At 35.5% G+C, this 13,339-nt stretch overlaps 1 protein-coding gene across 5 annotated transcripts in view; it reads left to right on the top strand.

Moving 5' to 3' along the window:
* LOC118735355 (neural cell adhesion molecule 1-A) overlaps window positions 1-7,898 on the top strand; it is a 233,164-nt gene extending 225,266 nt beyond the window's left edge. For all 5 annotated transcript variants that reach the window (XM_036465061.1, XM_036465064.1, XM_036465063.1 and 2 more), the window contains exon 20: window positions 3,345-7,898. In XM_036465061.1, coding sequence (XP_036320954.1) covers window positions 3,345-4,202 — 858 coding nt within the window. In that variant the 3' untranslated portion in view covers window positions 4,203-7,898. The remainder of the gene's footprint in view (window positions 1-3,344) is intronic.
* Window positions 7,899-13,339: the final 5,441 nt, after the last annotated feature.

The following is a 13,339-nucleotide window of genomic DNA, read 5'->3' as shown; positions in this document are numbered from 1 at the left end:
ATGTATTAATCATTTGTCGGAACCGGAAGAATCTGACCACTATAACATATAGCTCCCATACAACTGATTGTTCAGATGAAATGGTATTATAACTTTGGTCCGATTGACAGATTACTGCTTTTGAATACATCTGCATACATCAATAGAGGAGTTACATACTTATATAAAAAATCGCATCTAAACAATCCGAGGTATGGAAGATATACTTTATATGACACCAATCTAAGTGATTTTCACTGCTATGTGATCGGTATGTAAACCGGTAACACAATTTATTGGGTTTAGTTTCCTACATAAAGGAGATATATCGCAAAAACTGGTATCTGAAAAATCAGTGGTATAGGAGATAAAGCTTATACAGCATAGATTTTGACGATTTTCTCAGTAGACTTTGTATTATTATTTATAAAATATCTTACGAAATTTATCGGTTTTAGCTGTTCAAATAAAGGAGTTTTACAGTAAAATCCCATATCTGAACAATCAGATGTATGGAAGATACAAATATGTTATAGTCTGCCGATCCTTGTTATGTTCACTGTTAATAATGAGGGAAAATGGTGCGAAATTTCATGTTCCTAGCTGCATAAATGGAGGAGTTATGATAAAAGACCTCATATCTGAACAATCAGTTGTATGGGGGCTGCAGGTTATAGTGACCCGATCTTTGTTATTTTCACTGTAAGTCTTCTGTTGATAATGAGTGAAAACGGCGCGAAATTTCATGGTCCTAGCTACGTAAATGGAGAAGTTATAACGAAAAATCTCATATCTGAACAATCAGTTGTATGGGAGCTATATATTATAGTGGTCCGATTATTCCGGTTCCGACAAATGATTAATACATTATAAAAATACACCCACCTACCAAATTTGATACGGATATCTCGAAAACTGAGAGACTAGATTGCATACAAACAGACGGACAGACGGACATGGCTAAATCAACTCAGCTCGACGTTCTGATCATATAAGTATACATTTTAATGGGTCTATCTCTTTTTATTCTGGTACTTACAAACATCGGACCAAAGTTATAATACCATTTCATGCTCATGAAAGGTATAAAAATATTACTAAAAGGCGAACAGCGTAACACTAAGACCTCCCCATTAGCCGATCTTGCAATTAGTCTTTCGAAAGATAGTAAAGAGCTTTCAAGTTAATTTCAAGAATTGACAATTGTCTTACGAAAGACTTTTGTCTTGTGGTGAGTTGAAAGAAAGTTGCCAGAATTTCCCTGTTATATTAATTTGACACTATCTTATTTGAAATTTTGCCTTAAAATTTCGTATAATATAGCTGAATGACAGAGCATAATTCATCTGCTTATTGCGCCATGTACCGTACCAAACTTTAAGTGCACTTAAATTATCTAACCGCCATACCTAAACAAAAGCTTCGGCGTTGTCTGGCTGTCAAAGAATTCTCATGCCCATACGGCGTCTACGCTGAACGGTTGGAAAATCCGTTTTTGACAGGGCGTTAGGAAGTGAAGTTGGCTGCAGAAAACGGCGAAACTGTAATTCTCGTGTTCCACACAAATAAACCTATGCTTATTTTTTTGTTGTTTCTGCATTTAACGTAGCGTTGACGCTTTTGTTTAGGTATGGCACTTCAGCGTTAGCGTTAGGCGTCAGAAAACGCCCCACCCATCGCTTTTGTTTAAGTATGGTGGTAACTTGCACCACAGAAACATTTTTAATATTTTCTTTATTACAAGTTTTTGTATACTTTATATAAATCATATATGTACTTTTATAATAAAAAAAAATTTAATACGTTTCTTATTGCGAAGTTGAATGATGACAAATTCACTGTTTTGACGAGCGAGGCGAACACCAAATCAGCGCCAAAGTTGTATGTAGATACAATGACTTAGATCAAGGCTGTCGAAACTGCCTGGAGGTGGAGTCACCTTGACCCCTATGGCTGTGCCGGTAAAACGCATTCTCTGTTTGCTTGCTGCCGACGAAAGGACGCATTTTATTTTGCTTAGGTGTAAAAAACGAACTCAACGTGTCATTGATTGACTCGCCTTCAGTGCCTTTTACGTTAATTTAAAAATTGTAAATACATATGTATATAATTTTTCACTTGTTTAATTTTTCATGTAGCGCGGGACTTCTTGTGGTACGGGCCCCTAGGCTAGTCCCTATGTAGCCTATGTCCCGGTCATGTTGAAGACGTTTTAATCGACTCCAATCGGGACCAAAATTTATATGTGATATCCTCAACTACGGTAGTATCGATTTTGGGAATTACATGGAAAAACCTAGTTTTAATTTTGTGAGTCTCTATAGAGGAATCTGTACTTTGCCGCCTGTGCGGCACACCTTAACCGTCTCCAATTGGGACTAAAATTTATATGTGATATCTGTGACCGTGGTATTACCAATTTCGGGGGTGAAACTGAAAAAAACTTGGTTTTTTAAGGACCAATACTAAAGCAGAATATTGTTTATACCTCAGATTGTATGTATTTTAACGTCTTTTGTGCTAAAATACGGGAAGAAAGGGGTGCGTAAATTTTATTTGAAGTCATTTTCATTTAGATTCAGGAATCTTCCTCTCAAAGAAGTTTAAGCTATCTTTTGTTAAACTTCTTGCATAGGCCAATTTTTCTAACCAGCTTAATGCCTAACTATTTAGATTCAGTACGACTAGAAAACAGGTAGGAAGATTGCAGTCCTAAGGCATGTTTAATGAAATCAAAACGAGTGCGCAATAAATTTCTTCATTTCTTTCACCGCCAAGCAACATCAATGCTGGTTGATTGTCGCCTGCTCCCGCTGTTGCAGAGACAAACAATTACCTGCACTTCTATGTTGATTTGATTGAATTTAAGTGGCTCTATTCCACTTTGCTTACTAAACCATTTGTCTTCTCTTCTTTTTTCTTTTCATTGCCTTTACGCTACTATCCAACTGAATGCCGTCTGGGTGTCTAAATGGCAATCTACAATGCTGCAAAACCTGCCTATGCTACGATTTGCATTGTTGGCCAACACAATAACACAACTACTGATGGATGCCCATTTCCGCTTTCGTATAAATAACACAAACACACACGAACTTACGCGCATCCGGACCTACTTACAATCACACAATTTCCTGTCTACGTCCACTGACTTATTTGCACATTTAACATGCTAACACTTCTGCGACTTACCATTCCCTCTGCAAATGTACGCTACTAACCGTTTGCTGTTCGCTCTTAACTCTCGACTGCCTACTGGCTACCTGTTTTACTCCATCCGGCCGATATGATCTGATCTGCTATCCCGTCGTCGTGTTGCTTGTTCAACTCGGCGCTTGTCCGACATGTTTCTGGCCTGTCAGCAGCATCTTCCCTCAGCCGCGTATGACAACGTCATACAGCTCGTCGCTGCTAATCAAATCAGCGCACGTACACAACTACTATCGGGCTCGACGACAGACCCAACCGCCAGCAGCAGTAGCACCGTAGTTAGTGCAGTGGACAGTGGCTTACTGCATCACCATCATAGCAGCGTAGGCAGCACAAAGGCATCGGTAAGTGGTGCTTCAACGGCTGTCACGGCGACAGCTTCAACGAATGGCCTAAGTGAGGCTCTAATCGGTTCGCCCACCTCCTTGTACAATGCCTCAACATCAGTCGCCCACCTGCAGCAGCAATTGCACGGTGGCCCTGGCGGTGGTGGCGGGACGTTACCACCCGGTTTGGGGAGTGGCAGCGGCTATATACTTAGCAGTCTCATCAACAGTAATGAGAGTTGTAACACCAACGGCAGCAATAGTGGACTGCATCAAAATGTTGGTCGTGCCACAATACTGCAACTCCAGCAACAACAACAACAGCAGCAGTTGCAACATCATCCGCTGCCTTTGCCACATCCACTGGCATACAATACGCTGGCCGGCACAACGGGCGTGAATGCGGGTGGACGGCATCATCACAGCGTCGTGCCATCGATGCTCCTCACCTCACAGACGTCGGCGTCTCTGAGTGGGATCGGACTGCTACTGAATGCCAGCAATAATAATAGCAGTAGTGGTGGTGCCAGCGGCTTAGGGCTGGGCATGACCGGTGCAGCATCAGCATCTGCGGCCTCGACAGCAACGACGTCGTGCAATTCGTCCACGGATCTGGATGACAACATAAATATCAATGCCATCAAGGATTGCTTAATGACACAGCGTGTGCCCGAAAGCTGCGTCTGAGCTGGCAATTTATGCAGTGAACAGACAAAGGCGACAAGCAAGCGCTATAAAGTAAAGATAGAAATGGATGTAGCGTGGAGTGCCGTCAAGTGGTATGTATTCGTACTTGTATAAATACATAATTGAGAGGGAAAGAGTGGAGTGAAACGGTGTTGAGTGCGGCGAAAAAAGTAAAAAGAAGTGAAGCGAAATAAAAGAAAAGTGCATGAGAACTGTAATAAATATTTAAAAGAGCCGCATGCACTCGAAGGCAGATACATATAAGTGAAAGAATGTAGTAGTAAAATCTGGTGAACTATGAAGCTATGAGTATATTAGTTGAATATCTCAAGAGTGGTATTTTCACTGTACGTCCTTAACAAAATGTGGTAGAAGTAAGCGCAAATTAGATTGATGAGAGTAAAATATTTACGGGTAATTAGCGCAAACTTTCAGTGGCAATTACCAACAATGTTTTTTCTGAATTGAGTGAAAGAGAGTTCTTAAAAATCCAGTACTTAGTATTAGGTGCGCTAAACTATAATCTTTTCCATTCTTGACTCGCTGCGGGAATTACGAATGAAATAATTTTTACTAAATTTTCGCAAAGCCTCCATAGCGAAATTGTTGCAATTCTCAAAAAAAAAAAAAGGTTTTTAATTTTAAGTGATTAAGTGATTGTCGCGATGTAACCTAAGGTCACGTGAGCCGAATGGTATTTTCGTTACAAAGGAATTTTAAGCTTAATTTCTTTAAAATTGCTGGACTTTGCTTTTGCTTTCATTTTGAAAGATTTTTTTAGTGGAATGATTTGAGTGTTCGGAACAGTTGCTTTTCACATTTAAACTTTAATTGTAATAAAAGTTAAATTAATCTGTAGCTCATTTCTGTAACAATTTTTCACCAAGGCGAATTCATATATGAATTCGACGCTTTGTTGTCTGTTTATGAGAGAAATAATTGGTAGAGAGGATTTACAGAATCGAACTACTGGAACGAGTGAGATTTTCGAAACAAATAAACTTTATTTTAATTTGAGAGAACTTTACAGAAAAATTTTTAAGTAGTATATTAAAAAATTGGAGAGGTAACTTTTACTTAAATTTTGTCTTGTATTTTCTGTGAGACGATTAGAAATTTCGAAACAGTTGATTTTTAATTCTTCTGTCTTTGTTTAATGTGTAATGTTTAGTCAATTAAGAGGCAAAGAGAATAAGTAAACAGCAAGTAGAACGAAAAAAATTCTCGCAATAAATGTACTTTATTGTTCTATTACGCTAACATACATATCGTTACCCTAATTCACAAAGGCTCTAACCAACAAATTTTATAATTTCCAGGAGAAGCAAAAAACATTACAAATAGCATATGACAAACAGGTAGGGTGTTTTAAAAAGGGGCACTCCGTTGGTTTTGATACTAAACCTTTAAAATTTTAAGTATATCCTAGCAAAATCTGTGAAAAACGCAGTTTCGAAAAAAGTGTTGGTAGGGCCTTTATGTATTAAGGGAACGATATGTATGTAGCTACAATTTCTTTTCTGGTGTTCCAATTATTATTATACATAGAATAATATTGCTTAGCTATCAACACAATATTTAATTTTTACTTAAATTTTGCAATATATTTTAAGTGGAACGACTGGAATTTTCGAAACAGTTACTTTTTTCTGACTGTGAACTACGGAAATTCAAAATCCAAAGAAAATAACACGTGGAACGAATGAAATTTTCGAAACAAATTTACTTTATGGTTCTATTACGCTAACACACATATCGTTACGTTGATTCACAAAGGCCCTAACCAACAAATTTAAAATTTTACAGGAGAAGCAAAAGCAGTATAAAAACATATGAGGTACTGAAGGTATATTTTAATATATTGCATCAAACTCTGTGATAAACGCAGTTTCGAAAAAAGTGTTGGTTAGGGCCTATTATGAATTAAGGTAACGATATGTATGTAGAATCAATTTCTTTTCTGGTGTTCCAATTATTGATATATATAGCATATTGCCTAGCTATCAACGCAATATTTAATTTTTACTTAAAGTTTACAAGATCCTTTAAGTGGAACGATTGAAATTTTTGAAACACTTACTTTTTTCTGTCTGTGAACTATAAAATGCTTATTCATTCAGAATCCAAAGAAAATAACACGTGGAACGAATGGACTTTTCGAAACAAATGTACTTTATTGCTTTATTTCGCAGATATGGCGGCAATTTTTCCTCTGATATTCCAATTTTCAATGTATATGTATGAATAATACTGCCTAGCATATCAAAACGGAAAAATAATCTATAAAAAAAAAATATAACTCAGACTACAGCATGCATTGTAAAAGTTGTAAATATGATAACTGCTATTATGCTAAGGCGTGTAAAATAAACTAATAGAAAACACTGTGCCACATAATTAATTAGAAAAATATTTATTTCTAGTTCTATGTAAGCAACACATTTTTACTCCATTTGAGATGTATTTATGTAATTAACTATGTCCGGAAACAATTATTTAGATTGAATCCAAAGTATTTTATTTAAATTTATACTTATAAAATTGTACATATATATATTGTACATATTGTACGATATACTTTAAGTTTTAAAAATATGTAATTAAAAATGCGTATAATAATTTGCCTGTCCCATATCTATAAAACATATTCTATTTCGTGTTCCTAACATATCAGTTCACATAGGGAGCTTAAATTTTATATTTAAGCTCCAGCTGAATTAGACATAGCTGTTATCTTAAATGGCTAATATATTTTTTATATAAGTCAAGAAACAAGTTCAACAACAAAAAAAACCCGCAGTGGGGTTCTGATAAGCGCTTCGCTAATTTTCCATCGCTGAAAATCTTAAATGAATAATAGATACGCCTAAAATTTAGCAACATGAAATTTTAATCATGAGGAGCGGGTAGGTTTTATTTCTTTGGAGAAATGTTTGATAATAGAAACTGCCAACTTTCCCCAAGCCTATGATAAGATTCACCGCATGACAATTTTTTAAATACTGCGCCTAAAGCTATGCCGCAAAAATTTAATTTTAAGGCGACTAATGATGAAACTAATTTTATCTTCTCCGTTGTAGTTTAAGTCGCAGAGCTAAAAAATTCTTACGCGTTGCATTTTGGCTGCTTTGGCATGTTATGTATCATATACTTAAGTTAACAGACAATCAATTTATACAACAGTTTGTCAATTCAAAGGTACGTATGCCGAAGCTTTCTCTAAGCCACTTACATACAAGCTGCTGGCACACCCCAATAAACATTTTTGTTAAATCTCAATTTGAGATTCATTTGAGAATCAGTCCTTTTCTCAAATCTCAAAGGTTAATACTCAAATGCATCTCACATAACCGTTGGTAGCGTTCTCAAACTAAAAGGCACTTTTTAATATGAAATTTGCCTTTATATTCAATTTGAGAAAAGTTCAGTTCTCAACTTTTTCTCAAACGTGAATGGAGCGAAACGAAATGAAATCTCATTGAAATATTTGTATATAGTCTGTTCCAATAGCAGTCCAGTATACAGGATTTAGTCAGAACTTACAGGAAGTCATTCCTATTGATATCAAATCTGTAAGTGGGAACACTTTTGAGCGAGTAACTGGGCAACTGTTCTAGTCCTAGTCCGAAGTTACAGGATTTAGTCCGGAGTTTTTTTTCCTGTAAGTTCATGAAAAGTGTCAAACGATCAGCTAATTTGCATGTGCAAACAAAAACAGAATGCGCTGTAAGCAAAGAACCTTATATTTTTAAATATATGGAAGTAAACAACGAAATATTTGAATATGTATAGATTTTAATATTTAGTTAGTTATATTTCAGCCAAATCAATGCTGTACAAATGACATGTAAACAAACAGAATGACGTTTTTACAGGAATTAGTGCTTTTTGCGTTCCCGTGCACTTGTGCATCTGTTCACCTTTTACTCTCACTTTAGAGACTAAAATTGTAGTTTAACAGTTCCACAGGTTCTACTCCGAAGTTCAAAGGAACAGACTAATAGTGTTGCAAATGATACATGTAAGAGAACACACAGATTTTATAGGAAAGGAAATTATATTTATGCAGTTTAACAGTTTATTTAATAGCTTATTTATTCATTTAGTTTCTTCTTCTTCTTCTTGTTCGGCGTTGTAACCTCCTAAGCGAATTTAGCTGAGTTCAACAAAGCACGCCAGTCGTTTCTTTTCTGTGTCAACTGGCGCCAATTGGAAATGCTAAGTGCAGCCAAGTCGTTCTCCCCCTGGTCTTTCCATCTCAGTGGGGGCCTTCCTCTTCCTCTGCTACCAACAGCGGATTCCGAGTTGAATACTTTCAGAGCTGGAGCGTCGGTGTCCATTCGAACGATAGCCGCGGTATTTTAATTCGCTGCACTATGTCCATGTCGTTGTAAAGCTCATACAGTTCATCGCTCCATCGTCTGCGGTACTCGCCGTCGCCAACGCGTATAGCCCCATAAATCTTCCGCAAAATCTTTCTTTCGAATACTCCAAGAGCCGCCTCATCGGATGTTGTCATTGTTCATGCTTATGCGCCATATACCAGCACGGGCATGATGAGTGACTTATAGAGTGTCTACTCAGTTCAAAGTAGCACTTGTTGGCAAGAGTGACTCTGCGTTGGATTTCAATGCTGACATTATTATAGGTGTTAATGCTGGTTCCCAAGTAAACCAAATCCTCTACTTTCTCGAAATTATAACTATCAACAGTGACGTGGGTGCCAAGGCGCGAATGTGCTGACTGTTTGTTTAGTTTAACAAAGAAAAATACGGTTGATGTAAAAAAATAGTTGCATAGTTTGTTTTGAAGTTAGACAAATTGCGAATAACAGCGACCGTATGATCGACGAGGCAGTTTGCTACTGATGTAGCAGACTACCGATTTTCTCAAACGTATGAAAATTTTTGTTCCAGTGTTTGTTAGGACTATAAAAGCTTGTTTTGGCCAACACTGTTTTATAGTTATGCGTGGTAACCTTTTTTAAACCTTCAGGATAGGGAATACAATCCCGCGGATTCGCGGGACTGAAAAAAAAAATCATATTATTTCCTCTAGACAGTTAAGCGACCTTATTTTATTGCACAGTCAGGAACTCTTGATTTTGGTGATTGTAAATAGTTTGTCAACATCTCTATAGCTGTTGGGTATTTCACAGAAGAAAGTATGTCATAATAAGAGCTACTGCAAGGTTTTATCCGATCTGAAAGAATACCCGTTCGCTGGAATCCCAAAACTAGCTAAAACATTCAGTGATTATGGATGATTCAAATTTAACAAAGTTGTCCTGTTTTTCCGCGTAATTTTTAAACCGTTTGATATTTAAAAACGGCGTTAAAGTAAAATATTCAATATAACATACTCTTGAAAATTACACCAGAGCTGAATGTGTGCCTCTAAAAGAACCAGAGTTATGAGTATTCGAAATTTAACATTTGAAAAGAAGCTCAAGAAAAAAAAATTTTTCGCCCACTTATTTATCGATAGAAATGGACTCTTCCACACTTGTATAATGTGTTTATAAATCGGTAAGTGTACAAAGTTTAAGCTAGTTATCAAGGCGAACGTTTTCAAATTTTAATCAATTACGCAGGGCCACAAAAAAATCGATGAAAGTTTAATAAAACCAGACCAGGTGTTTTGTATGTTTTTGGGGTCGCTGAACCCGAATCTGAAGTCCGTTTTGCTCCATCACGTCAGGATTTGCTTCTAACCTCAAAACACATTGCGAAAGTTTCCCTCGTTGTAGCCAGTGCTAGGGAAGTGAAGTTATTCTAAAAGACCTTCCAATGAAGGGCTGAAAAATTATTCCCTGGTAAAGGGCTTATCCATTTACAATTTACGCGAATGCATAAATTTATATTATTTACAAATGAATTTCAATGTATATATTATATTGCAATAATACATATTTGATATAAACCTTAAGCAAATACTTTAAAGATGTATGAATTTCATAAATTAAATAAGACACTTTAAGTGAACTCCTCCCAAAAGCCTTCTGAAGTACGTCCTATAAAAGCCCTTCTGTAAGGCTTTCTATGGGTAGCGAAAGGAAGCCCTTCAATTGATGCCAGTCCATACAAAAAAGAAAGGAGAAAGGAATGTAGATTGGAAGGCCTTGCGGAAGGTCATTTAACTCGTGAAATTAATGATGTATATTTAAGCAGCCATGCACGACGAACATTTTGGCGAACACGTTCACAACTCGCATTCGTCTGGCTTTCTGGTCCCGTGGATCCGTAATAAAATAAAAATTCGCCAATTCCTTAAAAAAGCGACATTTCTACTTTAAAGGTATTTTATTTTTGTTCTTCTCTGTTGGTGCTGTAACCGCCTAATCGATTTTTGCCGGCTTCAAAACAGAACGCCAGTCGTTTCATTTCTGTGTGAAGCCAAGTCATGTTTTTCTATTTCATTGGGTTGGGGTTTAACGTGACGGGACCCAAACCCAGCGCACGCAAAGTTATACGCCTTGTCACGGTTGTTTGGTCGTTACCCAGGGGGATACCTTGATACTAATATCCGGACGTTGTGAGCTACGAATTGGACAGTATGCACAAGAATCAATTTTTTTTCACTCTCTGGTGAATGCCAGTAAAAAGGATTTCACACTTAGGTGGACTTCTGCGCACGGAGCCCTCTTCCGCGGCGACTATTGCATTTATAAATATAGCGCTACTACTTATGCCTATTTGTTACCTTAAAGCTTAAATTTTAATAAACCACACATTTTTTTATAATTTTTTATATGTATATCCGAATGTATGCTTGTACAAACGTTTAATTTTGTACCCAATTAACCCACTTCATTTCAATGGAAACTAAATAAATAAACTTCCATTTTAATTTAAATAGTTTATAAATTTATATATCTATCCTTACATACAAAGCACCTCTTAAAAGACTTGAAAATAGAGTATTTCAAAATTCATTTAAAGTAAGCTAAACTACGCTAAATATAAAATAGAGTAAATATTATATTTTAGAATGCTGATATAGACTAAACAAGTTTTTACGAAAACTAAAAAAAAAACAAAAACATGTATATCTAAACAAACAATAAATAGCAAAAACAAAAATGTTGTGCGAGGGATATGTCATTATTAATGCAAAACATGTGAAATCCATGCGTAAAATATGCTGTAAATATTTGTTAAAATTATGTTATTTCATGCAAGCAAACAAAAAACGTACCGTCGCATCTGACGTCCGTATTTAAATTATGCAGCAAAAATTCGAGGACAAAAAAGATATTTTTAACAAAATTGCAAAACACTTTTTAACTACTTACATATGCTAAGTAAAATAGTGACGGTGCAAAAAATATTTATAAATAGTATTTAGTTTTTAATATTTGTAGTTCGATAGTATGTGTTAACACATAGATATGCAGGTAGATATGTACATTAGCGTGGTCCAAAATAAGTTACGTCAAAATTTTAATGGTTCTATAACTAAAAAAAATTTTCGTCGTTCAAGGCGCTCAAATCTTTCCATGTATTTTATATGGGAAAAACAACTTTTCGGGGAAATGGTATGGAATTCATGAAAATCAATATTTTTCGATGGGAAAACTGTCGTTCTCTTCAGGAGACGTCAAATAACAATACCCAATTGTTTATTTAACCATACTTAAATACCAAAGATTTTTTATTTATGCCTCCATTGAATTTTCTGGCATTTTTTAGGGGTTTTGGCGGACCTATAAAATATAGCTACTATGAAAAAATGTTAAAAAAAAATAATTGGGTATTATTATTGGGAATCTCCTGAAGATAACGGGAGTTTCCCGGTCGAAAAATATTCATTTCCAAGAATTCTAAACCATTTCTACGAAAAGTTGTTTTTTCCCATACAAAATCCATGGAAAGCTTTGAGCGCTTTGAGCGACCTCTAAATATGCTAAATTTGTTTGAGATATAAAAAAAATCCTGGGGGTGAAAGAATTAAAATTCCGACTTCACCTTTTCACATGCATTTTTGGACCACCCTAATGCATATACGTATGCCTAATAAGAATGAAAAAACTGAGTTGCAATTAAGCGTACGCAACAAACATTCACTTGAACATATGTAGGTAAATACATATGTATTTATCTAGGTTTGTAAGTATTTAGCCTAAAGTAACGTTTGCATTGTGAAAAACGTGTACACCTATAACTATTAATTAAAATAGCGAACAAAATATGAAAAATTTAAAAGAATTGCGATATAATGATAAAATTTAAATAACTCCGATGTGCATAATAATGCCAGCTTAGAGCATAGCGTAGTTTTAAAAACTCAACAGACACTAATTACTAGATACAAATAAATATATAGAAAAATACAAATTTTGATTTAAATAGCATTACAAATATAAATTAAGCCGTTTGGTTTTCGTTTTCCAATTTTTTGTAAATAAAAATAAAATTTAATGTATGATATACTATAAGAAACCAGAAATAAAAATAATTAATTTTAAATTGGTTAACGATAAATCTGTCAAAAATGAAACTGTTAGCGTATTAAAAAGGTTACAATAAACGAAATACATACATAAATGAAGAACAAAGATAAGGAAAATATACAAATTCAATGCAAGTGTTTATGCTTTCACGCTTATAAGAAGAAATTTCTAAAAACTGTAAGTAATTATATTAGTTCCCAATATTTGTATAACCATCTTCCATATATACCAGTGATTCCCAGCCTTTTTTTCTAGCGACTGCATCTATGAACAAAGCGGATTTGTCAGAACTGGGCAATGACTTGAAGACTCCGAGAGTTTGAAGGTGGACAAAACTTATGGTGGCCTCAATCTCGTAGGTACTCGTAAACGATGAGAGTAAATCGCTTGAGAATAAGAATTCACTCTCATTCTCACCGTCTAATTAATAATGAGAGTGGGTATTCATTCTTATCGTGAAGTTCTCATAAGTTCTCATGACCAGCGTTACCGAATTGACTTCATCGTCGTTTTGACGTTTTTTTTTTAGCTCAATGACGCTTCGACGATTTTGCCCCGTAATGAGGAATTTTTATTTTACACATAACTGTGTATGTAAAAAATTTGTTATAGGAAAATGTAATCCAAAAGAAAAACCTTGCATTTGTCTAGTTTTGTTCTACAACCGTGCTTTTAATTGTATTAA

The sequence above is a fragment of the Rhagoletis pomonella genome, unplaced genomic scaffold, assembly GCF_013731165.1.
Source record: "Rhagoletis pomonella isolate Grant_MI unplaced genomic scaffold, Rhpom_1.0 Rhpom_scaffold_00003, whole genome shotgun sequence".
Classification (NCBI taxonomy): Eukaryota; Metazoa; Arthropoda; class Insecta; order Diptera; family Tephritidae; genus Rhagoletis; species Rhagoletis pomonella.
Note: the sequence above shows the minus strand (reverse complement) of the source record. Positions and strands in the feature narration are given on the sequence as shown.